The sequence below is a fragment of the Hylaeus volcanicus genome, chromosome 7 (genome assembly GCF_026283585.1).
Source record: "Hylaeus volcanicus isolate JK05 chromosome 7, UHH_iyHylVolc1.0_haploid, whole genome shotgun sequence".
Lineage (NCBI taxonomy): Eukaryota > Metazoa > Arthropoda > Insecta > Hymenoptera > Colletidae > Hylaeus > Hylaeus volcanicus.
In genome coordinates, this window is record NC_071982.1 from 8,364,432 (window position 1) to 8,390,988 (window position 26,557).

Here is a 26,557-nt window from a genome sequence, read left to right on the forward strand (position 1 = left end):
GGGGCTCTTGAACCGTAATTTATCAACGTCCACCGTCGAGGGCTTTGCTAATTGTCGCGGAATTCAAAATTCGCGCCCCTTCCCCTCGGTAATTTGAAAGCTCGAGGATGAACTAAAAGGAAGTACCGTGGAAAAAATGTTTCAAGTCAAATTTAACAAGTGAACGATATTAAACGTTATCGATTATCGGTTAATGTACGCAGATATATTTTAGTAGTTTAGCTACGCCCATCGTAGTGTCTGGCTACGCCCACTATAGCCTCTAGCCACGCCCCTTTCAGAGACTGTATTCGAGTGACTGTATTCGAAAAAGCAGCGAGCTATTCTTCTCCGTGCGAGAGTCACAAGTTCTTGTTTACGTAAGTCGAAACAACTTCCCACGATAAAGCTGCAACCACAACGATCTGAGAATAAATGTACGTCGTCGGTAACTGTCACCCTGACCTTCCACGGCCACCCAACCCTTCGGTTTCATTCTGCTAACCACCATTCAACCCGAATGCTGGCGATGATGCGGGATCGCGCGAGGTCAAGGCCATCGGTCGAGACACAGGAAATCTTATGGCTGATCTATGCGATGCGTTACTACTGGCGACCTCCATTCTCGGTTGCCGACGGATTCGAGACCGTTAGAGTTCCCGTACAAATGACAAAATCGATTCAAGAATTCGAGAAATTTCAAAGTTATGCTCGCTCTACTCTACTGTAGAGGGTAAACAAAATTCAGAGCCATAAATCTCTGACACCCTGACGCTACTCTTTAATTCGTTATCTCCGCTACGAAAGTATATCGACGACCGTCTTAAACCCATCGCTACCATTTAATCTTCCGCTGCTTTGGCACATTTTTCACGTCGAACTAAATTCGAGAGAAAAACCGAATTACGTAGAAAATTTGCAATGAAAACAAAAAGAAAAAAAAAAGAAAGAAAACTCGATATCCAGCGGTGTTTATCCTCTATCGACTCCCCTCGCCCCACTCCTTTCCGCGATTCGTCGCCCTTGCCAGAACGAAATGCCAGCGATGACAGGGTGCGTTTAAGGGTCAAGGTCAGCTGGTCGGCAAATTCTCTGCGCACCGGGGGGGGGGGGGGGGGGAGCGGCAGAGGAGAGGGCAGGGGAGGGGATGCTTGCAGTCGATTCGTAATTTCGTTGCAACTGCAGTTGAACAGGCACGCTCGTAAATTTCCGACACGTACCAAGCTGTTATTAATGACCGGTCATTAAAGGCGACGCAGAATCAAGCTAGGATCCTTTTCTGTTTACCGTTGTCAGCCGCTCTCCGTTCTTTTTACGGCTGGTTCGCGGCCACGTTTTGTTTATTCGTTCGCTCGCCTCGTAATAGTCGCACATTCGCAGATCACGGTAAGAAGATTCACCTAATGACCACCGTGATTGACGACCTTTCGCGCTATTACAAAATCAATGCTCTCGAATCAATGCTCTGCGTGAATTTTGTATCAGGCGCGAGAAGCTACGTATCATACCAGGGTATTATACACTTATTTCAAGGTAATTGCTGTTGAGGTGTATAGATGGTGCGAAACTATGACAAAAAATATTCTGATAGGGGAGAAATTTTGCACCGTTTCTCTTAGTTTGGTATTACAGTTGAAAAGCCGATGACGATTCTACTTACGTCATTTTAAAATGAATATAAGCATTTTTTTTTTTTTTTTTTTTACGAAAATATGATGGGTGAAGATCACAAGGATGCAAAAGAAACAAAGTGAAGTTGCGTCGATTTGAAATAGCTAATTTTTTGTACAGTGATTAATCGCATGTTAGCGTATAACAAGAAAAATTATTGCCAGATGTTTTGTGTGGAACATAACTGGTGCCAGACGATTAAGCTTTGAAGAATTTCATACAATGGACAATAAACGATATACTATTTTCACTCATTTTAATTTAGGAAAATAATAAAGAAATTTATTCGCTTATAATGAATTATCCACGAATTCATCGCGTAAAATGGAGCACGACGATGACGTCCTTGGAGAAGTTTAAACGAAAACTGTTTGCGTAAATTGTAACAACGTATTCCTTGTACAACAATTTGCGACACGCGCGGAAATCACTCGAAGCGCACGCAATCTATTCGAACTGAAACGAACATTTTTTGCTAACGCTTTAAATTGAACAAAGTTAACGGTTTGCCATTAAAAGTTTCGTCCTCGGTTTCTTTGACTAATGCGTTTTAATTTGAAACAAGCTGCCTCGAAATTCTGTAATTAAAACCTTGAATTCTTCTCCCAAAAATTGTAACATAATATTTGAAACACGGAGTGATAATTTTAATTTCGTTATGCGTCAAAGTGCGCCATACGTCAAAATTGAAAATTCGAGAGCGAATAAAAAAAAAACTGGAAAGGGGAGATTGGGTAAAAAAGGAAGACTGCAAAAAAAAAGGGAGCAGGAGAGACAAAGCGCGGCAAGTGGCAATACAAACTTTTCGAGGCGAGCATTCTGCAATCGCGGTTTTAATGGTCGCGCAATCGAGCGTACGAGTTTATACTAATGCTTTTTTCGTTCGACCAACCTTTCGATACGTTGAACAATACTCGCGTTTGATCGGCGAATATTTGACGCGGTCGTTTTGTGCGATCGTGTCAACGAATGGCGGGCGTTTCGGCCGACTCTCGCTTTCTACACCCGTCGGACACAAAACAATCTACGCTGAAAGCGATTTTGTACGCGTTTATGCTGGAGGGGCTTCCACCATTGAAGTACTCGCGCAGCTTGTTTCAACTTTCAACGCTTTGACTCGCCGATCGTGACGGGCGAATCAATCACTCGAATTCTTTGTTCAACGCTGCGGATTTTCAAGGTAATGGTTCGGTCTGTGTTACATTTATCGACGCTTTTTTCTCGCGTACAGTGGAGTAAAGATAAGTGCAAGAAAATCGGGACCTGTACTCTTTTTTTCGGTACATTTACAAAGTCACCGCGGGCGTAAAAGTTAAAATATTGCACCCAATATTGCATTTATCCAATAAATCCTGTCTCGGACTTAATCAGTCTTCACTGTATACGAACTCTACGATAAACGCACAAGTTCAGTCCCGAGCTTGTGCATTTAAGGAGACTTTACTATACTGGCAAGCGCGAATTACTACACCAGAGAAACACCTGAGCGTCCAATAAAAGCACACGATTCCCTGTGGAACGTTGAAAATTGTAAACCGAGCGTAGATTAACATTTCGCGATCCCGTATCCACGGCTGTCGGAATCGATCAATTTTTTCCATCCCCCTGTAATCGCCGGAAGCCATACCGAACCGATTATCGTTCCCATCCGTGCCGCCGAAAATAGCCGAAAACCACCATTTTATCACGAGACCGCGAAATCCCATTTGATCGGTTCGACCGTATCGACCGCTTTTCAATCCCCCGCCCTTAATTGTAAACCGCAACGACTGCATCTCAAAATGCGATCGTCGTCGGACCGTCCGTAGTTTGTACGTATTTTTCGAGTGCTCGGACAGGACTGAAAAATACCAGCCAACTTTCTTTTGGAGATAGTCCAGCCGTTCTCTCTCAACGGCACTTGACGTATCGTAGACCGACACTCGGCGCAGGGGCTTATACGGGAAATGTCACAGGGTGGTTTCCTCGAACAAAGGGCTTCCTATGCCATGTCTCTGGAGAGCTCGCTTACAGGGTAATTGCATCAAACTCGTAAGCGTTACATAATGAGGAAACCAACTCAAATTCTCATTGATTTTAACTCTGTGTAAAGGCTCACCGGTACTTAAAACTTGCTTCATAAACTCATCGTACGAATTAAATTTGAATTAGGATTTCGAAGTTTTCGTTTAAAAATACACGAAAAGTGGAACGCGCCAAGTGCAAGCTCAACGATTGCGTCACGATGAAAGATCGACGTTCGACGATCGTTAGTCGAGAACCTAACCCTGTGGTATTTCTCTTGGCGCACCGCGTTCGCTCGCAACGATCGCGAAAGCTCCGAGCGGCTTCGCGGACTTTAACGCGGAGAATAATGAGAGCAGATCCTCGAGTGGACCGGGAGAAAGTCGGAAGCGCGTTGTTTCCAGCTGGTGAGCAACGCTGATGCGGCGCAACTAAAATTCCAAGAAAACGGGCAACCGTGGAATGATAAGGATTTACAAAGGTAGTCGGAAACTGCATTTTCTTCCAGCATTCTCAGCACGAGCGGCTCCTCCGCGCGCGGTATTACAGCTTAACGAGATAAGAGGATTCCGAGGGAGCGTTCACCGCTTCCGCGTTCCGTCGCTCGCCGTGGCAACGGTATTAGAAAGTATGGCGATCACGGCAGCGATATTAGCTCGCCGAGAAATGCGGCTGAAGACCACGGTGACACGCAGGCTCCTAAGACGATTAACCAAGGGGGTGGGGGGATTATGTCTTACGTAACAGAGTTATGCGCGTCAAACTCGCGAATAAGGAGCTGCGATTTTCGAGGTCGTTTCGTCTTTATCCCGTGGTTACCAGCAACTAACTTCCGGTACGAAAAGCGCGCTCCTTGGAGACTGGAGAGAAATTATGGAGAGGAAATTAGATGGTGAAATATAAAACTGTGTATATAGCTACGTAACGAGCGGAAATGCGATAAATTTACGCATTCGTAAGAACGAAGCAATTATTAAAATTGCACGAATGTCCAAACGGATTCTGGTTAAAAATCTAATTCAATAGGACGCCAAATCCGATTCAGAGAATGTATGACTGTTAATGAAAAATTTTTTGCACCGTGCAGCTCGAAGCTTCGATTAAATTGCGCAATTCAGCTTGCTTCATGGTCCCAGCACAATCACCCCCGACTCCCCGAATTTCATGGAACTACTCCGATAGTGAAATACAATCAATTAACCAGTAAATCGTCGACGTTCCCTTAAAAACTGCGCGCATCTCTACGACCGATTGCTTCCCGAGTCCTGTTTCGCGAATTAAATCGACGTTCGTTCGATTCGTAATTTGTCATCGAGAGTGTAGATCAGAGATTCTTGAACATTTTTCATTCGCGACCCCCATTCATGATTGTGATCTTTTTCGGAATCCAAAAAATATAAAATAAAGGTATATAAATATTTTGTGATGATTTAAAAATTTTTGTGCAATTTTTAATTTCATATTTTTGTATGTTTTCAAACAAATTCTAAAACTATATTTTTTCATTAGTACATATATCGTTACATAATCAATAAATCATCATGAAATATTTACGTACCTTTATTTAATGTTTTTTGGGTTGCGAACATTATTGATTAATTATACATATACATATTGGGTTGCGAACATTATTGATTAATTATACATATACATATTGGGTTGCGAACATATTGAATTTGTTTAAAAACATGCAAAAGTATGCAATTAAAAATTGCACGAAAAGTTGTAAAATTATTATGTACCCTATTTGTTATGAAAACTACATTTTTCGTGACCCCAGGATTTCGCTAAGCGACCCCGTTTGGGTTTCGCGACTCATAGTTTAAGAAGTCTCGGTATAAATTATATGTATATCGCGTTTAAACTTCAACGACTTTCAATTGCGCTTCATTTTTCCGCGATTTATGCCACGGAAAGCGTAATTTCCTCAAAGGAGGTACTAGTTGGCGACCGCATCTTTAATTAACCCTTTAATAAAAACCCGTCAATTTTAATTAACACCAGCCACGGTTTTTATCCCCGAAACCGTCCGCCGATTTCGACATTTTCACCTAACGTCGAATATTCGCGTGGTCGTCGGACCTCGATTAATTACCAGAGCCAAAAATTAATCACTCGGTGGGATGGAATCTGGAAGCGGCTCGATCCGCTTATAATTAATCGCTATTCGTCGATCGATGATTCATGCGTGCCCATTATCAGAAATGTGGTACGAATACGATCTAAAATAACATACTTTGTCACGAGTTCCTGGCAGGTTCCCTGAATTTCCATATACAGGGTGAGACACCTAACGTCTCCACCTTAAATATATTTGGTGTTTTTCAAGATACGTCGAACATCATAATTGCGATCATTGCAGGTGTCTCAAGAGGTTTGGTTGCATTTAAAAAAATGACATAAAAACAAAAATATTTTTGCCATCGTGTGAGTCCCATTGAACCATTCAACTTTGTCCTTATGATATTCGACGTATCTTTAAAAAGAACAAAGTTATTCGAGGTGCAAACGTTAGGTGACTCACCCTGTATACTTGACAAGTTTATATCATTCCGAGTAATGATATTAACTCGAAATAATCGCTAAAGTAATATACGTTTGGAAAGTTCTAGGGAGATATATGTAGTTACTCGTGATATTGGATATACGCCGCAGCTGACCATCAACAGTCAGTTTCCCCTTAGTATCTGAAACTACTCACACTAGACGTGCAAACCTTGCATCTGCCGCATCCTTCGACGTATTTCGTTACCTCGAAAGGCAAATCGAGTAAAAATTACTGCGACTGATGAAGCCTTCGAGGAACTATACTAATTTTAAACAATGATTTCATCATCAAAGACCAAAGGGTTGAAAACAGTAGTACGAGTCTCGCTGGAGAATTTCTTTTTTTAAATGACGTCCCTCAACTCCCAGCCCTTCCAAATATTAATCTCCTAATGTGAGAATGTACGAAGTGTACCATAAATGCACTACTTCAGTCCCGAGTTTGTGCATTTATACAGACTTTACTGTTGCTCGGAATTTTCAAACACTCTCGACTCGGCTCGACAGACCAACATTACTTGTCTCGATATTCGAGTGGAGTGGTGGAGAATTTCTTTTTTTAAATGTCGCCCCTCAACTCCCAGCCCTTCCAAATATTAATCTCTGTCTCACGCCCAAGTATCGACCTGCTTTCAACCCCTAGAAAGTCCTGGCTCAACAAGTAGCGCCTTGGAAGAAAAGACAAAAGAAACCGTGCACCCCTACAGGTGTTGCTCCAAGAAATAGCTACGAAAAGGCGAGCCAGGCGGTCTGGTGCTTCGTCATCGTGACGCTGCGCGAACTTCACCGACACGCTATAAACGTTCTATGTAGTGCAAAACTCACCAGTCTCAGCCGCCGCTTGGAGTAGCATCTGCTGGTGATGGTGTTGCCTGGTTGACGACCTGTGATGGTGGACACTATTCAGAACTATATTACTGGACGTCCTGCTGAGCGCCTTCCTTTGCCTGACGGCCTCCTTGTAGATCTTATAGTACATCACTATCATCACCAGGCCGGGGATCCAGAAGGACACGCAGGAGCTGATCACCGCGTACGGTCGGTTCACCACAAACGAGCAAACCTAAAACAAAAACGTGCAATTAGTGTAAACGGATTTAACTGTCGCATTAATATTAGTCTAGGTCCTTTAACATGGTCCGTTCAGTTCTTACTGTTCCCTTTTGTTTACACTTAGGAATTCTAAGAAATGAAACGAAACAAATAGGTCTCTCGTCAGTTCTCAGTCTCCGTTTCCGTTCTTCTTTTACTGCTTACTTTTTACACATAGGAAACAAAGAAAAACTTGAGTAACCTGCTCCTTTTCAAAGTCGGTTAAAAACTGACAGTTCGACTGAAACTGAAACTGAACTGAGAACGGACATGACCGTCTAAAGGGATCTGTAAGGGCTCGATTCGTTTCGTAGATGGAAATCAAAAGTCCGCCGACACAACGCGAATTTGTTTCAATAATAATAATCGAGTCTCGAATTTCCATAAACGTTAAGCTAGGTTTTTAATTTAATTTTCTTCTCTCGGCGGAGTTTCCGTCGTGCATGCAGCATTTTTATTAAACCCCTCACCTGCCATAACGAGATGAAGCCTTTCACCGAGCTTACGTAAACTTCATTTCGAAACAATGTATCGTGCTAATCGTAATTTGCATTTAACTTCCGTCAGTTACATCGCGTAATGAACAAGAAGCGGGGCCCGCGGGAGGTGGCTCGATTTAACATAAATTAAAGGAAAACACGAAATTCCACGAACGGACCAACAACGGTAATTAAAAATGAATTAATCGGGAACGCGAGGCCCTGTCGCGCGCGATGACGAGATATCGATATCTGAATTGGACGGGATTCGTTTGGAAAAGAAAAAATTGCAATTCCCGCTAGTGGCGTCGCTCGGAGATCATTACGACCGAAATAACTTTAATGGAGTTGAAAACTGTAGCTACGATTTAATTTTGTTTCGCCGGCAAATGGAGCATTGGCTTGGCCCTGTCACGCCAGTTTATTTTTATTACAACAGCCCGAAGACACGTTTTAAATTGGATTCGTCCAGCGAACGATTCTAACGTAACGGACACGAGAACTTGACGTTTCCATCTTGAATACAGGAATCGCGTTCCATTTCGTTAATGAGTGATTCCATTTGAATCGCGCAGCCTCGGTCAGCGCAAGTTCGCAAATGCTATTTCAACGGAACGGAAAATATGTTGTCGCGATTGAGAAAATACGTGCGATTAAATTCAATTTTTTCATGGCGTCCACGCGAAGAAAAAGCAGCTCGAGGCCGATTGCAACTGTATGAATATGGAACAATTGATCCTTCGAGATCGAAAATTCAATCCTCCCGTACTAAATTACCATTACTTCTGCATTTACAATGAACCGGGACACCGACGATGGTGTTCTCATGATGCGTCAGACACTATGCATAACCAAATTAACCAATCGTGGAAACAATAGTGCAAGTTACGCGAACGACGTGGAGGACATGATTGGTCGATTTACTGTAACGCGTGCGTATGCAAATCGTCCAAGACCATTGCGCAAATCGCCTTATCCCTGAGGAATTATTGCCGGAATTTAGAATTCGGTACGCTAGGAGGAACGTTTACCAAGTGGACACAAGACGCGGTGTTGATTTTTCAATAGTTTGCCGACCGGTAGTAATTGGACGCATTATAAAATTCAAGAATGTCTCTCATTTTGATAACGTAAGTATTATACAATATTTATTTTGTCCATTGAAAATGTGTTCTCATTAATATTTATATATATCATAATTCGTGTAATTATCAGAGGGTAATGCAACGGTGAAACCTTTTTATTTATAATTTTTTTGTTGTAAAAGTTGTACCATTATATTCCTCACGTTTTTCTGATTACAATGAGACCAAACACGATATAATTCGGACGATATTTACCATGCAATTTTTTCAGTTAGTGTTCTACGATGCACAGGATGTCCCAAAAATGTCAAAATTCAAAATGGCCGATCCAATATGGCAGACATATATATTACAAAGTTCTTAGATTTTCATGAGACTTGGTATTTACGACTTATTTGAGCCCTAAACTTTGAATCTGATATGAAAATTGCAAAATTCAAAATGGCGGATCCAATATGGCCGACACCTATATTAATAAGTCATTAGATTTTCATGAAACTTGGTATTTACGACTTATTTGAGCCGCAAACTTCGAATCTGATATGAAAATTGCAAAATTCAAAATGGCGGATCCAATATGGCCGACACCTATATTAATAAGTCATTAGATTTTCATGAAACTTGGTATTTACGACTTATTTGAGCCGTAAACGTTGAATCTGATATGAGAATTGCAAAATTCAACATCAAAGAATATACGAAACTCGGACGATCGAACTCCTGGCCTCCCCAACAGGTATACCCCCCTGGTGGTGGGGCTGGTGCACTTATCGTAGACAAATTTGTACGTTTAACGAGACAAACCTACCTCCGGATTCTTGACCATGTACTCCAAGTGTTCTTGCGTGGTGTACCAGCCCATGAATATCGGTATGAAGCTGATGAAAGCCGGCAGAGTCCATGCGCTGCCCAGCATGCAGCCGACGGTGCCCTGTCTCATGATGACGGTATACTCCAGAGGGCTGACGATGGCGTAGTACCTGTCCACGCTGATGCAGCACAGATGAAGGATAGAGGCTGTGGAGAAATATACGTCAAGGGAGTTCCAGACGTCGCACATGAACCGTCCGAACAACCACTTGCCCCCAGACAATTCGGCTGACGCGTTGAACGTCATCGCGCACATAGCCACTAGCAGATCAGCGGCCGCCAGACTGACTACGTAACAGTTCGTCACCACCCGTAGCCTTCTGTGTCTCCTGACGCTGGCGATCACCAACGCGTTTCCTAGCATTGCCGTCGTGATTATGCTACCCATGATTATGCCCTTGATCACCACCACGAACACGTTCACGTTCTCAGGAAGGTTCTCGACCGTGGGATTCTCCACCGGCACAGACGTCACGTTGTTGGCGGCTGTGCTGGAGGGGCTGCTGGTGTTGCTCGAGGTAGTCGGAGTTGGGTCCACTCGGTTGGGCAGGCTCGTCGTCACCGCCGCCATTACGTTCAACATGGTGGACGAGGTCTCGGATGATCCTCGAATGGTTTACTCTGTCATGACTGCGGGGTACCCTTGACCACGGTGATCATGGTTGGCATTCACCTCTAATGGTACGTTTAGAGGGTGATAGAAGCCCTGAATCTTTTCACCGACTCGATGGTATCCCGCTGGACACCTTTCGTAGACTTCGTCCTCCTTTTTCTAAAGTCTTGATTAGCTTCCTATGGCTCCCTATGCCTCGTACTTATGGCTTCCTATACTCTGATCCGTGACGAGGTCTTCAGCAATATCCGAGGTACTTTTTCATGGACAGAAAGTGGTCATCTCGGGCCCTCAAGTGAGGCCTTCTTTGAAAGTTAGTTCCGATGCACTTGTCAACATGATCGAGGATCGATGCCTGCACCGTCGTGACGATGGTCGATATCTGCGAAACGCCCATTGATGAAGCCGAGATGTGAACGTGACTCAAAGCAAAGCTTGCTCTCGAAGTCGACGACGAATATCCTGTTTGTATCACTTACACCTCTCTTTCGCGAGAGTTCAACGTTCATCGTTCACTGTAGAAAAACTAGAGTCTCTCCTCTGCGACGTCACCGAATTCGTATTATCCCAGCGCCGGTGTTTATCGATTCGAACAAAACCTATCGAAGGTATTAGCTTAATCCCACTTGCTCCTCGTTCGACGCAGCCCCTGTAATTCAGAGATAGAGGCAATCGATATATTAGAGCGAAGTCTTGTTCTTGCGTTTGTTTACGGGAATCTGGGTAATGCAATTTGTTTGGGGATTACTTGATCGCGTAATACGTGCGCGATCTATTCGAACGCTTCATTCTCAATCGCGTAATTAAACCAGCCAACTAGGTGACTCGAAATTCCGAGTTGGACAAATTTCATTTCCAGCGACGAATTTTCGAATCCGCCTCCGAATAATGTTACTTGAATAAAAATATGTTCGCGAATTTATTTGATTACATTTCTATTCGAATGACTTTCCACCAATGCTGAAATTACCCCAAGGGATAATAGGGTCCATGTCCGGAATTGTTTCCGATATAAAAATGTAAAAAGCTATTTTACGATGTTAGCGCTTTTTTTCGTGGTATCTTTTGAAGCTCCGGTTCGGAAGGAGTCGAGGTAGCGATCCGAGTAAGGTAATTTCTCAAATTCCACGAAAATTTCTGCCTAGGTAACACGTTATCGAGCTACAGCAAGCAGACTTGCACCTGTTACGAGTTTAACAATGCTTACGGGGAAATATTAATTACAAGATTCCAGGCGCATAGCGACGAGCGAAGAGATTAAAGGCGCTAGCGTTGCGCGCCGGCAATTGCATCGGTTTTGCAGGCCGCATACATTTTCGGGATGCGGCAATATGTAAAACCGGGAGGCAAGGTAATCCCCAGGGACGCCGTCCAACTGACAGTTCGAACAGGAAACGCTGAAGATCCTCTTTGCTCTGAAATTTAATATTCCGATATTAAAATTTCCCGCGAAACTTTTAGACGACTGCTGACACCTTAAATACGTTTCGTTTATTGCGGACTTTATGCTATTTCGGCTGATTAAACAGAAGATCGGCGCACTCGAGATGGCATGCTAACTTTCGAATCACTTAAAACTTGAATAAACCCAAACGTACGTTAGATTAGTATCGAAACAATAAAACATCAACAACTTCGAATTCTCTACACAGGAATCCAAGAATATTACTTGCTTCTTCCGAATCGATAAACGAGAAGATTCTAAAATGAAGAGACGGAAAGAATCGCGAAGCCTCGTTCAATCAGCTTTGGCGATGCAGCAGCTACGAAATAACTACTTCGCTCAACAACATGACAAGTTTAGCCTTTGGAGACTCTCAGGAAATAGGATTTCGAGGGATCCAATTCTTTTCTCTTATGCCGCGGCAAGGACATCGCGTATCATATCTGGACACGGAAAGGTCAGCCGGGGAATGGAGAAAGAGAGTCGTCCGGTATCTCCGAAATAGAATTTTTAAAATGTATTTTATTTGACTACTCGCAGACGTTTGTCCGTTATGAAATTTCAGGAAACATCGGTTCAAAGATCCGCATTCCTCTTTCAAAAATTTTCAACCTAACGGAATTCTAAGCTCGCGTCTATGCGCAGTCTACTCAGACCATAGGCAGCGACGCACAGTAGTCCAGATTACCAAAATTAGAAAGAGCTTTCGGATCGGAAGTGCAAAATTCAAAATGGCGGATCCAATATGGCCGACATGTATATTCAAAAATTATTAGATTCTCATGAAAGTTGGTATGTATGTGTTGCGAAGGCCGCAAACTTCGAATTTGATATCAGAAGCGCAAAATTCAAAATACCGGATCCAATATGGCCGACATCTATATTAATAAGTCATTAGATTTTCATGAAACTTGGTATTTACGACTTATTTGAGCCGCAAACTTCGAATCTGATATGAAAATTGCAAAATTCAAAATGGCCGATCCAATATGGCCGACATGTACATATATGAAAAACTTATTAGATTGTCATGAAATTTGGCATTTTTTGAGTTATTTGGGACGAAAATTACGAATCTGATATCAGAATTGCAAAATGTATATTAAACATGTATATTAAAAAGCCATTAGATTTTCATGAAACTTGGTATTCATGACTAATTTGAGCTGCAAACTTCGAATCTGATATGAGAATTGCAAAATTCAAAATGGCGGATCCAATATGGCCGACATGTATATTAAAAAGCCATTAGATTTTCATAAAACCTCTATTTTCACATGCAATTGAAACATTTTACCCAAATTTGTTGTAGTTACAACAAACATTTTTTGTCCAATACACTACGGCAGTTTACTGATTCCGTGTACTTCAAAAATTGAATTTTGGCCAGGTTTTTCGCGAATTGGACCAATGTGCGACGCTTAGACAGGAAGCTGGCTGATACTTGATCACCGTCAGTTCCAAGAAGCAGTAGAGATAACCAGGCAGAATTTACCGAAGGAATTATCGCGACAATTAAACAGAACGAGTGGTATCTCGTGGAATTGTACCGCGCACCAGCAGCAAGACTAACCCAAGGGAAAAGGTCCGTAACACTACAGGCAAGTGGAGTTGGCGGTGCTTGAAAACTAAGAACCCGGAGAGGACTAGTTATTCGAACCGTCGTTCCCTTTCCAAGACAGCGGTGCGCTCAGGAGAGATGTTCGGTATTAGTTTGCGATCCTTCTGGTCATAAGTGGCCATAGGCTAAGAGGCTTGTTCCGTGCATGCGCGCTCGATGATACTTGGACAAGATTGACCGTTCATTTGTGGCGACGCCTCTCGTGCTCGCCACTAGAGGGCAACAGACCGCGATCCCTTTTCCGCAAGTGCTCCTTTGATGGAGCGTAGGCGATAGATCTGCAACCCTCGAAACCCCTGCATCCTACACGGTCTTGGATCGACCTCTGAGTAAAATCTCCATTAATGCACAAACTCGGGACTGAACTAGTGCATTTATGGTGGACTTTTTACATTCTACCATTATATTCCTGGCGTTTTTCTAATTAAAATGAGACCAAACACGATATAATTCGGACGATATTTACCATGCTTTTTTTTAGTTAGTGTTCTACGATATATGATACATAATAAATTGTTAGAAGTAAATATGTTGCGAATTACGTCGTGTTTGGTCTCATTTTAATCAGAAGAATGTTAGGAATATGATGGTAAAAGTTTTACAACAAAAAAGTTAATGATAAAAAAATTTTCATCGTTGTATTAAATTCTCTTATTGAGTAACCCGATCCCAGATCATATTACACTGCTCGGCGATCGAACTTTTAGACTCCTCAAAGGGTATACCCCTCACTTATGGTGGAGATATTTGTGCATTTACGGAGACTTCACTGTACTACTGTCAGTTGAACATATACGTTCCATGCGTTCGATTTTACTAGTGCTAAAATGACAAAGCACATTATCTACTAAACACATGGCCTCCTTCAGCCATTTAGCTATCTCTAATTTCCTAACACCAGAAAATTACGATGCTCACGAGTTTCGTTGCTTTTTACAGCACGTGATTCGAGCTCCCTTAGCCAACATTAATTCGCACAGATCCGAAAGAAAAATGGAGGACAGTGTTGCGAGAGCCGTGTTCGATAAGCTTCCGAACAACAGCAGCCGCGAAACAAATGCGTCGTTCAACAGCCTGACAAGTTCATCCTCCGCGGACTTCCGTTACAAATTGCATCGATGACAAATCGCCTCATCTCGCGGCTTCTTTCTCCCTCCCGGCAACCCAGAAGAAAAAGTTTGCACTCCCGTCGCGTCGTAGCTTCTACTTAAAAAGTGATTGCACGAAGATGAACCTATTTGCGAAGATTACAAGAGGCTCGCGAAATTACGCGGCGTGACGGTGAAATACTTTCCGCGGCGGTTCGGGTAGAAGGCGAAGTGGCCGCGTCGCTGCATGTCAGCGAGCATAATGAAAGAGCCAGGGAATTCTGGAGCTGCGCCGGGTTCTCAGACCTTTAATTACAACGCCTTCGTAGCCGCGGAACGGCGAGTGGGACCGTATTAAAACGGAAAAGGGGGTTAACATCGTCTTCGAACGAATATTTAGCGCGGCCGGAAAAGCGATTCATCCGACGCGACGTTGCTATGATGCATATCTCGGCCCGGAGGAGCCTTTCCGCGGGGTTTCAAACGTTTAGGAATTCGTACTGAACGCGTTGAAATTGCGGTTAACCTAGCATGAAATGCGCTGTTTGTTTTCACGGAAATCAAATAAGCATTCTTGCGACCTATCCGAAGCGCATACGCGAACGACCCCAGGGGCACGCTTCCAGAAGCGCGAGTGTCATAGGCATAGCCGCGGTTCTGTCCGAGCGACCCCTTAATCGCAAAAATCCAACGACCGTCTCCGGTCGGTTCCCGAACAGTCGTTCTCAGCGAAACGCAGCCGCCGGAGGCGCAGGGAAAGTTTCAACGCTTTGGCGCGTAAGCCGCGCGAAATTCAATCTCGCCGGCGAAGGATCAGCCCGGAGTTGGAGTCCCCAGAGCAGGGAAAGCTGGTCGCCCACACGCCACGCGAACGTCGGGAAAGGAAGGAGAAGGAATGTGTGTCAATCGATAGACGTTATTCGGAGTATAAAACACGCGGAATGGATGTGGAACAATTTCACCGGCGGCTACGTTTCCGTGTTACGATTTCCATCGTACCGGCCGTCGGCGTCCTTTCTTAGATCCCAGACTCTACGGTCCACCCCTTTCCACCCTGGAATCTTCCAGTTTACGTTTCTCCCGGGGCCATTCCCCGTGCTTGGACGCCGTCGGATCCGATCGTCGAGACATCGTCCGGAATTTTAGGAAACTGAATTTCCAAACCCGCTCCGCCAGAAACGAATTGTCCGCTCGTTTCCTTTACTGCAGTCCCCCGGTTTCATGACGCTACGGACGGACATTTTTTTGCCGGAATAAGACTTTGGCCGCTTTGCAGGATTCCGCGCTGCTCTATCGGACGGAAAATCGCGAGAAAATGACTGGATCTCGGGCCGAGCGAGTCCACGCGGCTAGAGGCAAGATAGCTGCGGTCTGGAAACCTTGAAACTTGTTCGAACCTCTACGATTCGTTAATTTTTCAGAAAGTTTTTCCGGTAGCTTCGACCCACACTTTTCCTTTTTCATTTTGTTTATTTATAAAACACAGAACTACTACTCAAACTCGATACTTTCAATCGCGTTAAACCAACTGCGCGAACGTAATTAGCTAATGAAACGAAGGTGTCGGTTTTAATTCGAATAACGAGACAGCGGTCACGTGACCAAATCGTTTCCGTTCCACTTACGCACGCGTAAAGGGCGCAATTTATGTTCCGCTACCATTTTCTTCTCTTTTTCTTTCGCGAAAAGTGAGTCGCGCGACGTTTGGACGGACTGTACACGATGTTAATTAACGGCGACCTACCGAAATTCAATTTCAATTTTACAGCACCCGAGACCCAAGCAATTTACTTTAGCACGCGGAAAAACGAACGAGCCAACAGTTTCGTTTAATTAGTTCAAGATAAGCAAAATTAATTACAACGTTTTCTCCGTTATTATTTGGTTTTTTTTCTTTCTTTTAGCGCTAAAAGAAAAGCAAGCGGCCAGTCAAGCCAGGCAACGATGAAGAGAAATTCTCTTCGTAAATTTATTTTTACTTGGAATTGTTAATCGCGTGGCGCGTTAGCGTGACTTTCAAGTTAACGCGAGACATGTTCACGTGCTTAAATAAAATAAAACCCCGAAGAAACGGCGACACGTACGATTAATAATTGTGCGTTGAAATTGTTTCCTCTCGCGGTGCAACTTTCATACAACGTCGTTCCGAAGCCAATGCGATGTAAATTATGGAATCTAGGGAAATATCTTTACAATTTTCGAGAGTCCGCTGATTTATTCTCTCGTTCTGTTTTAATGCTAGACTCCGGTGTTTCGTGTGAAATATTTATCCCAATGGAATACGAAAAGTTCCGTAGAAACCGTTTCAGACCGAGGAAAAGACAGAGTTGAACCTTATTTAAATGAATTCTTATCGAAGCAATTATTTAAATGAGAAGTTATTCATCATTTCGCTTGTTATTTATTATTTACTATTCCAATAGAAATTATTTCAACCCCTGGGAAGGGCTACTGATCCATTTCCAAGAAATAAATATTAATAATAGAATCGTCATAATAAAAGGTACGAACATATATACAGCGAAACACAATGGGAAGTTATTTAAATTCACTCGTAATATTATTTTTAACGGAAAATGAAATAAAAACAGGATTAAAACCTGCTCCTACATCTGTTCAACCGAACTTTAATTTATATTTTCCGATTTGTATGTCCCGTATTAATTTAATTGGCTTCAAACTCTTGATGGAAGTACTCAAAGGAAAAGCCACTCAAAGGCTGCAACTAAAAAGCTGTGTTTATGCATACATCCACGAATGCAGAAAAGTACACATTGGTCGAGTATTATATTCTTCTCTAGCAAAAGCGACGGTAGAAATACCAAAGCAATTTCTAGAAATTTCCAGGTCACGAGAAATAAACATATTTCCTACAAAGCAACGAATTTCGTTCAGATTTTCAAAAGTGTCTCGTTATCGCGAAATCTGCCTAAAGTAACGAATTCCAAGAAAGTCGAGACCCTTAAGGAATCTCCCTAGTTTGACGGTTTCGAAAAATCGATTTCTTTTAATTGCATTTTCTAAGTTTGTTTCAGATGACTACGACAGCTGCAATCATGATCGCCAGCAACAAGCGTTTTTTTTCCGAGCCCTCTTTACAATCGTAACAACTTAAAATATATTTATTATTACGGCTTTCAAAAATTTGAGCAGAGTGTTTGAATGTTATTTAATGAACGCTTAAAACTTGGAATCGTTAAATGAAGTAGTTTCCTTTGAAAAAAATCCCGAAAATTGCTTTATTTTTCGAGACCCCTTAAGGAGGCTCTACAGTTACGCTGTAAGTCAATATACAGGGTGTCCCAAAACTCGGGGAGGACTCCAACGGTCTACGCGCGCTCTGATTGGTCGGGGTTTTCTCTTAATATCTCTTTAACGAAGCCCCATCCGACATTTTTGCAAAGGAAATTGTTGTTCAGAATCGTCTGAGCTACCCCCCATTTCCGACTCCTCCTCGACTTTTGGGACACCCTGTAGAGTTACTATTGTTGCTTGATTCACGTAGTAGTAAATCTGGCATAGTATTTAGAATATTACAATGATTCGCAATTTTATATCAAAATAAACAAAAATTATGTTAAACATTGATTTTTAGTCGTTATTATATCTATTATATTCATATTGTTTCATAAAGTAATATAAATCAATTATTTTCAGACAAACTACAGTACTGTTTGTATTTGAACGCGCGTTTTCTAACCTCTCGTACAGCGTGCCAGATCTCTTATACTATGTCAATAGCAGAAGACAAAACGCATTATCTTAGTATTCTTTAATTTATTATTAATACTACAAGTACCCTCGGAATATTTTGTAAATCAATATATGTTCTTTAGATATTTTTCTAGTATGCATACAATTTTCGATCCAATCTCAGCGTCAATTACTTTGTAGCACGTGAGTGAGTGTGTTGAAAACGGATTTTCCCATAAGATTCCACGTTAAAAAGTGAAAAATTGAAACATTTATTTCTTAGCTTTTAGGTACCCTAGCCTTCCCAAAATTTCTATGGGTATTTTTGGGATAAAATCTAACCCGTATACAAATTTTTATAATTTTCTTGGATTTATTTCTATTTGCACTAGAGCCTCCTTAAAGATCGACGCGACGCTGCCGCCGACGGCGAAAAATTCGAAACCGTCACGATAATCGAGATACGTGATTGTTACGACAAGAAAGAAACGAAATATTTGGATAAACTATTTCTCTAAATATTCTTTGTTCACCGAGAAAAATTAGTAGACACAACTACTGGAAAGTTTATCACCCGACTCTAATTACCGTCGGCAATTAGCACACTCGCCGCTGCGGGGCACGTAACGCCTACCGGCTATGAAATGAACCGGAACAATTACCAATTGGACTGATGCTGTTTTCCACCCCTTATTCCCTTGATTGTACCCGTGAAGTAATCGAAATTCGGTCATCCGTGGAATATTATCGAAGCCACTCGCTGCTCCAGCCATTTCGAAACCGTTACAATTATACCAAACTATTTTTCCAATTTCATCCCTTTGTCACGTTACCGAAACTGTTACTCCGAAACAATTCTCCCGTTAGACAAAGTTATTAAAAAAAAAAATAGTTTAATATCCGAAGAATTAGTTATATACGTCGGAATCTCAGAGCGTCACTTTTTCCCGCCATTTTGGTAACACGGGCCCCGACGTATCAAAGAATTTTTACGTAATTGTTTCTGTTAATTTCGTGCTTAAAAACTAAATTGAAAGGCTAGATTGAACGACTAGATTGAAATGAACAAATAAAGATTGATGTATCGACTCACCAATGCTGCAACTCCATTCCTTCTTCTTATCCACGAGAAGATGCCATGTCGAATGACAGCTTCTCGATATCCCCACAGGACCATCTGCTTCGATGCGTTCACCGTCATTGTCCGCAAAGTTTCGTGGCTGCCTCTTTAGAATTCTTTGCACTAGTTCCACGAATGCCTTCTTTTCGCTCACAACGGACATACACACACCGATATTTCCCAAAATTGTGCTAAATTAAACTATTCGCGAGAGAATGATTCCAACATGGCTATCACAACGCCGCAATCGACCGACTGATCCATTGCTAGCGTCCGGAGCATGCGCACCTGATTGCCGCTAGGCGTAGTAATCGGTGTCGATTGCCCAATCAATTATTTGCATCATTTATAATTGAGACTTGCAAGCATCAATAACGATATATTTTTGTCGATAAAAGCGACTAACTATTAGCAACAGATTATTTTTATCCTTGATATCGAGCCACAATAATAATTAGTGCAATACGAAGTACTAATTGTTTGATTGATTGAGATTACTACGCCGAAGGCCTGAGATTACTACGCCTAGCTCCCCGTAAGCGTATGCGCACCTGATTGCCGCTAGGCGTAGTAATCGGTGTCGATTGCCCAATCAATTATTTGTATCATTTATAATTGAGACTTGCAAGTATCAATAACGATATACAGGGTGTCCCAAAAATGTTGTAACACCTTGAAAAGGGTGGTCCGTGAGGTGATTTGAAACAACTTTTTCCTTAGCGAAAATGTTGTCCGAGGCTTCGTTGAGGAGATATTAACGGAAAACACTGACCAATCAGAGCGCGAGTATGCCGGTTGAGCGTAGGCTACGCGATAGGCGCCCGCGCTCATACGCTACCGCTCCAACGGTATACTCGCACTCTGATTGGTCAGTGTTTTCCGTTAATATCTCCTCAACGAAGTCTCGGACAACATTTTCGCTAAGGAAAAAGTTGTTTCAAATCACCTCCCGGACCACCCCTTTCAAGGTGTTACAACATTTTTGGGACACCCTGTATTTTTGCCAATAAAAGCGACTAACTATTAGCAATAGATTATTTTTATCCTTGATATCGAGCCACGATATTAATTAGCGCAATACGAAGTACTAATTGTTTGATCGATTGAGATTACTACGCCGGAGGCCTGAGATTACTACGCCTAGCTCCCCGTAGGCGCATGCGCGAACCACCCGTGCGATCCGGACGTCCGTCGGTCGATTTCTGGCGTCGTTAATTTTTGCTCGACCGAAATATTGAAACCATTCTCCCCCTGGGTTTGTACAGTTACTTTCAACGTAAATTAGTGCAATCTTGGCAAACAGTAATGCATGTACAGTACAACAGTAGTTCGATACAAGTGAAAAGAGAAGACATTCTTAGAAAAAAGGCAACGACACAGAGAACTGATCGTCGAACTTTGCGAATGACAACGGTAGACGTAACGAAACATCTGGCTAAGGACGAATGCCGACAAGCATCAAAGGTCAGCTTGTTCTCGTGGAGAAGAAGGAACGAATCTACAGCATTGGTGAATGCTATATAATACTGTCAGTTCTTGTTTCTTTATTTCGATCTCTTTTAAACGCGTAACAAGTCACGACTGTAGTTTGTCGTAGTTGACGACTATCTCTCATACAGTCAGTCTACTTTCCTACTCGACGTGAAATGGGTGTATCTACGCTTTTTAATCGCCGGTAACGTACTCGTTTATTCGAACGCTATTCGCGGAACGTAAATACCAAGAACTCTCAAGGAACAGTGACACTTGACCCCGAATCCTATACCCGTTGCAGGCTATTGCCAATGAAAAGTCCGCGGATAGCTAGCACGGAAAGTGCATCGATAAGTGCATGGTCAATGCATATAGCTATATCGCGAAGTTACAACGTGCATGTAATTCATATTTAATACTTGCACTTAAGAAACACGCGAAGCTGTAGGAAAACACAGAAACAGTGGAAAGCCACATCTCCTTTCTAACCTCACTTTAAGGACTAACACGACTCTAGAATAGAATTTCTTTTTGCAGGGTATATTTAAAACATATTGAAGTATAAACAAATATTATTGTATTATAATTTTAGGACAAAATGGCGGCAATAAAACGAGCCCACAAGATTGACTTTTTTTTAAAACGTCTTCACGGGAGGACGGTTTCCTCATTGTGTATAAAATCTGGAACAAATAACGAAAAAATTATATTATCTATATACTATCGGCTGTAGAAGTACGTTTTATTTTTAAATCAAATATTGTAGAAATAGCGCACCGACCCATTTTTTGACCAAAAAGTAAATAGTAAATAGTTAATAAAAACGAAAGTTTACATTAAATAAAAAAAAACCTCTGTGTATTTCAATAGCCAACAGTATATATATTATAAAATTTGTTGGTTTTTTGTTCCAAATGTTATACACAACGAGCTAACCGTACTCCCGTGAAGACGTTTTAAAAAAAGTCAATTTTTGAGACTCGCTTCGTCGCCCCCATTTTGTACTAAAATTATAATACAACAAGTTTGGTTTATTCTTAAATATGTGTTAAATAAACCCTGCCAAAAGAAATCCTATTCCTTTTGCGATGCTCTCAAAATTAATTATCAAAGTTAGGCCTCTTTTTTCAACCTCTAGAGTAGTGTAACCTCTTAAACGAAATATTTAATTTAATTTAACCCACCATGGACCAAATTTCTTTGATATTTCAAGTCGATGGTGCTGCAAACCGTCATCAATATTGTTATTGGTTATCAGAGACATTAAATAATTAAGACGTATACATCATTTTTTGAAAAAAGTAAAATTATTTGGTAAAATATTGGTATATTAGCGTGTGACCTGAAAGGTACACGAGTCCATAGAGGGTTAATAAAATTTAGATGAATGTACACTTGGAATATTCCTATTTTTTTTTTAATAGTACTCTGGTTTTGTAAGTCTACAGAAGGAATATCCGGTACTTGGCGTAACTCGAAAGAAATCGAGCATTCAGAAATAGGTACCTCGCGTTTCAGAATGTAGAGAGAAGAATAATCCAACGTTTCGTATGCCTTGGGGAGTAGAAATGTGAAAATTATGGGTGTCCTATATATCATGCACCTCCAATAGGAGGAAACCCTAAAAAGTAGGAAACTCATATTTCACGTGCACTGTGAAACAAGAACCGCAGATCAGCGCGCCGCGTTTTCTGTGTTTGAAAGATTAGGAATCCTTTAAAAAAGATGATCTCGAATTCAATGCGAGCTCTCTCAACCACAACTTCAGATAGATAAATTCGCGTAAAATTCGAAGCGTGTAATTTTATGAAAAGAAAAAATTCATTTTAGATATTTTGTTAACCCTTTGCACTCGAGAGGTGGCTCTCAGTCACCATTAGGTTTCACGCAGCAAATCTATCAGCAATAATGTTTCTTTAAGTTTAATTTCTTTGGAACTCGAAATGTCGATAAAATGATTGTCAGTGCGGTAAAGGTGACCTGATTCTCAAATCTCGATAGCTTAGCATTCGTAGCAATAGAATGCCAAGAAAGCATTTTGAATTCCTGGTAGATACAAAAAAAAGGCCTCGAGTGCAAAGGGTTAAAAAATCCAAACTACGTAGTTCGTCGAGAAACAACTGCATTCGACAAACACGAATGAAAATAAATTTAGAAAATCATTCTACTCAGTATATACAACGTTCACAACAATTTCCACCCTTAAAGTTTCGCGTACTTCTAACTGAGCGAGTTTCGAGCAGAATCGCGCCGCGTTTCGCACACATCGTCGAACCGAACTCCAGAAAACAACTTAACGCCGAGTCTGAAGTACGAGGGTAAAATGTGTACCATTATTTACACAACCGGAATACCGTCGAGTACGCGACGGTACAACAACGTCGGGAGCATTATTTGTAGCGGAAGACATTCGTCAAAGGCGCACATTCGCAATTGCTCAACCGGCCATACATAGGAATTAAAAGTAATCTTTATGAGATCCGCTTCCTACCTAGCGCACGATCCTATCACTTTCGCTTTGAAACTTTCGCGTACCGGCATGAATATTCCACATTTCATACGTGCCTAAGAAAAGAACGCTCCACATCCCGTGCCCCAGAAAGAAGGGAAATCAAAAACCATAATTGCTACCACCTTTACGAAAACTGCGAGTTAGGGTGGATGGATCTCTGCCGCGAAATTAACGCGTTGGATTGTTTGAAAAAGTTGTAATTCAATATCGAGCGAATAGTTTTCGACGTGTTGTGCGATTTATTAAACATTTTTTCGTCCGTTTAATCGATTCTATTCGTATACTAGCGCCCCGCGGTTTCACCCGCGCGGAACACTATTCTTATTCTATACAATGTGACTCGTCTCGTCGAGCTACGCGTCAGTCACGCCGACAAAGAAAAACAAAAAAATATCTACGCCGATCAGTAGCCTGTTTGGGCATCGTACGCCGATAAACTAACCAAGCGTCGCTTTTCATCCGACTTGATTTACAAATGTTGAGATTTCAAATTGAAAACGTATTTTTATCAAAATAAAACAAAGCCTATGTCACTCAGGGATAGTGTAGCTTTCTATTACTGAACAAATTTTTAAAATCCGTTCTGTAGTTCCAGAGATTAGCCGGATTAAATAGACAACAGACAAAAATTTTGCAAAAGCGTGTTTGGGTTTCAGCAAGCTGCGAAAAATCATACAAGAGTTTAAAAAAAGCATTATTTCGAAATTACATACAGACACTTGAATTTTATTTATATAGATGTAGTTAACGCTACGAAGGTCGAACTTAGAAGACGATTTCAGCCCTTAACGTCGAGTTCCTCGTTGTGAAAGGCAACCCCCGAAACTTTTATTCTCAGAGATACCCCAAACGTTTTATCATAATCCATATTTCACTTATGCCCAGCAAAAAGTTCAAGATGATGTTGGACATCCCCAGAAAGAAGGAAAATTATTCTGACCTCGCATTCGGCTTACCTAGACCCGTATAAAATCAGAATCCAAGTAGATACTTGAAAACACACCGAGATCCGACTATCGAAGACGCATATTTATCGTTAAAAATCCATGTATAACAAACATGCGAAGAACTATTTATCGTCGGCAGTTATTCACGATTAAAAATATCCGTAAGAATCGTTTTGAGATCATTCTCGCGAACAACCCTCTTCATAGGATCAACCACTAAACGTATTCACCCTCCAAAGCTAAGAAACGTTTCCCTTGGATTGTTCTCTGCGCCGACGACGGGTCTCGCCGCGCATTCAACGCGTATTCACTCCCCAAAAGCCGCGGTGTTAAATTGAAGGATCTACCCCCTAAATCGGGTGTCCATTTCCTTGCAAGACACGGGATTCCCCACCCGCACTGATCCATGTAGTTTCAAAAATCTCCCACGGGACTCTAATATTTTCGGATCATCGATCCCTTCGGTAGAGCTACGATATCGTTCACTTTTTGGGGGAGGGGTGCAAACCAATGCCGAATCCAGGTATATTTTCATTCATCGTTTTTGACGCGCTTGAAACGTTGCTACAAAGCTGCCCCAAAAGACGATTGCACGAGGAAAATTGAAGGAAAGTTGAAGCTTATCGACAGCAAAATTTTGGCTACGTCAACCCCTAATACTTAGTTCCGATTCATCTTCCGATTCATTCAGTTCTCCGATTCAAGTCTCGATTAAAAAATTTCCCTCGAACCAACTCGAAGGCAATCCATGGTATCCCCAAACGCATTCGCCACCAGAGGTACCAACTAAACCCCCCGAACTGACCTTCGCGGCGTCGTGCGTGGGCCAAGAACTCGGTGCGCGTTCACCCCCGGGAACCAGGTTGGCAAACTCGAGGAACCACCCCCGAAATCGAGTGTCCGTTTCCTCGCAAGGCACAGGGGTCCGGCAGCCGCACAGGGTCATCGAGGTATCGAGAAATCACCGGGAAACTCGGGCACCGACCGATCGTCGACCCAACCACCGCGAGGTTTTACCGTTCACCCCCCGAGGGTCCGCGAGAATGGCGAGCGACGCGCTTCGGGGCACATTTTCATTCATCGTTTCGTGTACACCGTGTAGAAAACGCGATCGCGGATGCAGCCGCGAGGCCAGCCGCTCGTTTTAGCGGTTCGGGGCGCACTGTCCCCGTCCGGAAGACACCGTTCCGTTTCGGCGAGCCGCCGCGCCGCGGCGCCACCGTTGTCGAAAACAACCCCCTCCGTGGGGCAGGTGCGTGGCACCAAGTCGCCCGCCTAGTGGGGATCCAGGGGAACTCTGGAGAGGGGCGGCGGGGTTGTTCCCCTCCGCGCTTATCGCGTCCCGCTGGTGCAAGTGCAAGGTTAATTGGTAGAACCGAAGGGGATGATTTTTCTTGGCACGCTCGTGTCGTCTCGCTCGCGGTGAACGTTGCTGGAAGAATGGTTCGTGACGGGACGAGACTTCCGGGGAAAATTACTTCCTAAGGGACTCTCTCAGGGATTAGCCGGGATTTTCTGTTTCTTAAAGGACAGAGGCTTCGAGTGGATGTTCCAGGGGGGGAGAGGACTTGTTAGGTGCACGAGAGTCGTTTGGAGTTTGATGGACGACGAAGCGTTCGGTTGGAGGGAATATTGAGGTTTGGATTCGCCGAGGATGCTCGGGTAGGGCTGGAGGTCGGAATCTGTTGTTTACGGCGAGAGGGAGGGGAGGGGAGGACTCCTCTTGGTGGATTATTCCATTGTGTAATCTGGAATTAACCTAGGGTGATGGTGATTATATTTAGATGCGCTTGTGCTGGGAGATTGGTGGTTACTTTATTTTGATAAATATGAAATGTAGTTGCACCTGCGTTTTGCTCTATCAATGTCCATTTTGCTGAACATTATCTCTAGATAAAGACTAGTAAAAAGTGGATAAATGCTAGAAAATCGGGACACAAACGTTGCATTTATTTTTTAGGTTTTTAGTCTGTGTATACATTTGGCTCGAGTCGAACGTTGAACGTAGAAAAAGGCAGAGAGTGAAAGAGAAAGAGGTATGAGAGATTGCAACGTTTGTATGAGGAATATTTTATTTGTAGTCGGAGTTTATGAAACTTGGTCTTAATGCTCTTTGGTGTAATTAATCAAACACCTATTTCGACGTTTTAAAACATTCAACCCCTGAAGGGGTGAAAAGGGGTTGCAACTTTTGTACGAGGAATAGTTTATTTGTAATTGGATTAGCTTTATACTTAGTCTCGATATGCTCCTTGATACAATAATTTTCCTTCAACTTGCCTTATTTCCATAAATGTAATATAAAATAAGAATAGATAA

The 26,557-nt window shown here is 42.3% G+C and overlaps 1 protein-coding gene across 5 annotated transcripts in view; it reads right to left on the reverse strand.

Annotated features, from left to right (window-relative positions):
- Positions 1 to 25,185, reverse strand: part of LOC128880094 (octopamine receptor beta-3R-like) — a 100,547-nt gene extending 75,362 nt beyond the window's left edge. For 3 of the 5 annotated variants that reach the window (XM_054129795.1, XM_054129798.1, XM_054129799.1), the window contains exons 1-3: positions 25,044 to 25,180; positions 9,666 to 10,989; positions 7,027 to 7,264 (exon numbers count right to left, since the gene is read on the reverse strand). In XM_054129795.1, the coding sequence (XP_053985770.1) occupies positions 7,027 to 7,264; positions 9,666 to 10,310 (883 nt within the window). In that variant the 5' untranslated portion in view covers positions 10,311 to 10,989; positions 25,044 to 25,180. Of the gene's footprint in view, positions 1 to 7,026; positions 7,265 to 9,665; positions 10,990 to 11,547; positions 11,756 to 19,279; positions 19,457 to 25,043 lie in introns of those variants that run through there. The other 2 variants (XM_054129796.1, XM_054129797.1) reach the window with 2 other exon arrangements.
- Positions 25,186 to 26,557: the final 1,372 nt, after the last annotated feature.